Source organism: Theobroma cacao, chromosome 3, assembly GCF_053813885.1.
Source record: "Theobroma cacao isolate CCN51 chromosome 3, ASM5381388v1, whole genome shotgun sequence".
Lineage (NCBI taxonomy): Eukaryota > Viridiplantae > Streptophyta > Magnoliopsida > Malvales > Malvaceae > Theobroma > Theobroma cacao.
The window spans coordinates 28,520,984-28,523,195 of record NC_142641.1 but is presented as its reverse complement, the minus strand read 5'-3'; the positions used below and the strand labels follow the sequence as shown (position 1 = coordinate 28,523,195).

The 2,212-nt window shown below is 33.5% G+C and overlaps 1 protein-coding gene across 1 annotated transcript; it reads right to left on the bottom strand.

Annotated features, from left to right (window-relative positions):
- Positions 1-311: 311 nt before the first annotated feature.
- LOC108661150 (uncharacterized) lies at positions 312-764 on the bottom strand. Its single transcript, XM_018117042.2, has one exon. It carries the CDS (start codon positions 762-764, stop codon positions 312-314), a length of 453 nt encoding a protein of 150 aa, XP_017972531.2.
- Between the last annotated feature and the right edge of the window lie 1,448 nt (positions 765-2,212).

Here is a 2,212-nt window from a genome sequence, read left to right as displayed (position 1 = left end):
GACTTTATTAGATAAAAGAAAGAAATCAAATTTCTATAAGTCTTTGGAATGTAATAAACATTTTCCAAAACTAAGCTACGACCAAAAGGAAATTGAAGAATAATGGCTCCCACTACTTATGCTGAAACGAAGGTGCCATTTGCCATCCTCATCCGAAACTGCCCTTTACTCAGTTTTCTCCTTTGTTGAAACCCCTTGTTTATTCTTGTGGATTTCTTCAAGGTAGACCTTGCAATTTCGCTTCCAATGTCCTTTCACACCACAATGGAAACATTTTCCTTTGGTGTTGTCTTCTGAAGTAGTCTTTTTCTTCATGGGCTTTTCTTTGCTCCCACTGAGCCCTTAGAAATCTTTTTATTTCCAACTATCTTCTTTTTACCCTTGGGTTTGGCCTTAGAAGTGGAAATTGCATGTGCTTCAGGTTTCTTTTTCAAATCAAGAACCTCCTCCACGTTTTGAAGATCATTCATTAGCCCACTTAGGGTGTAATCCCTAGTGTGCAATTCATAATCCAATTTGAACTGTGAAAATGACGAATTCAAGCTATGAACCATCATTGATATTTGCGTTTCCGCATCTACCTCAACACCATTTAGTTTTGCCTCACTGAGACAAGAGATCACTTTCAACATGTAATCTCTAACTGGCTCCCTAGGTTTCTGTTTAATGTCCTTAAAAGCATTGATTGCTTTCACCTTAGCAGATGTAGTGTTCATACCAAACATCTCATGTAGGTGCAACATTACGTCAGCAGCATTACCCATGCCTTCATGCTGCTTTTGCAATAGATTGTTCATAGAGGCCAGTATATAACATTTAGCTAGCTCGTTTGCATCATGCCACTTCTTATGATATTCAATATCTTATGGAATTGATTGGGGAGTCAGTGCTTCAGGCTCATGGTCAGAAAGAATCCATGTGATCTTGTCATAATTAAGGACAATATTAAGATTTCTTTTTCCATTCAGAGTAGTTATCACCATTCAAAGTGCATTTGTTCAGCAAAATTGAAAGTGGATTCATATTTGTGATGCAAATATGTTTCTAAAAATACTTTTGAAATTATGTAAGCATGCTAGTTATTCATAGACTTTGAACATTTCATGATGCATGTATGCATGATGACAATATATAAAACCCTATAAATTATATTATTAGTTCGACAGTTATCTACCTTTCTGTAATAAATTAACTGACTATGGGCTTGTAGAATTTACTACCAAGCAAACTGGGACCCTCCCACTTAACTATGTTGCCTAGTATCTTCATACTTAACATGGTTAAGGAGCGCCTTCATTTGGTCCACGAAGTTTACTAACAGAGCTACTGTAGGCAGGTTAATAGTAAATTCATGTTGAGTGTAACAACCATTGTTTCTTTCTTTTAAGCTCCTTACTTAGTGAGCCTCTATGGGAGGTCTCACTTCATAATCCACCTAAAAGGATTTATCTTTCGGTAACCCAGTCCGTCATGATCTAGATCATGTCCGCCTATAGGGAGTGACATGTTTCAGATGCCAATGGGCCAACAATGGAGACCGTGGACTCTAAGATTACTAGCATCCTTTTCCACTCAATATTTTTATACTTAGGGTTTTGATTGACTTTTTACCAAATTTTCTAGATGCATATTTAGAGTATCCTAACTCAAATTAAGGGCTTGGTTATGTTTCCAACTAAACGCTTTTAGTATATAACTAAGTCCATATTACCATCTTGTCTAGATGTGATTTATTTTCCTATATTCATTATGTATCTCATAGTATAAAATTCCTTTTAAACTAAAATACATAATGTATGCATGGCATTCCTTAAGAGATGTTGGCACCTTAATTCTAGATAACATGTTTTCAAGCATACAAATAATATCTAATGTCATTCATATAGATACATACATATATATATATATATATATATATATATAATAAGCCACATTAATGTCCATCCTAGGAAAAATAAAATAAAATTACAACTTGTAATTCTCTTCAATCTTGCTTGCTTCCGCTGCTTGTAAGATCACATCCATTTAGCACTCTTTTGAATTTTATGACTATTTAAAAACCCTCAATTTTAATATTAGTTTTAACCCAATTTGAGAAAATAATTTTATTTTGTCCAATTAATTAATCTCATTAGTTAATACCAAAATAAAATATATATATTTTATTTAAGGCTAAAATTAATTTTCCAAAAATAAAAAGAATTTTAAATTT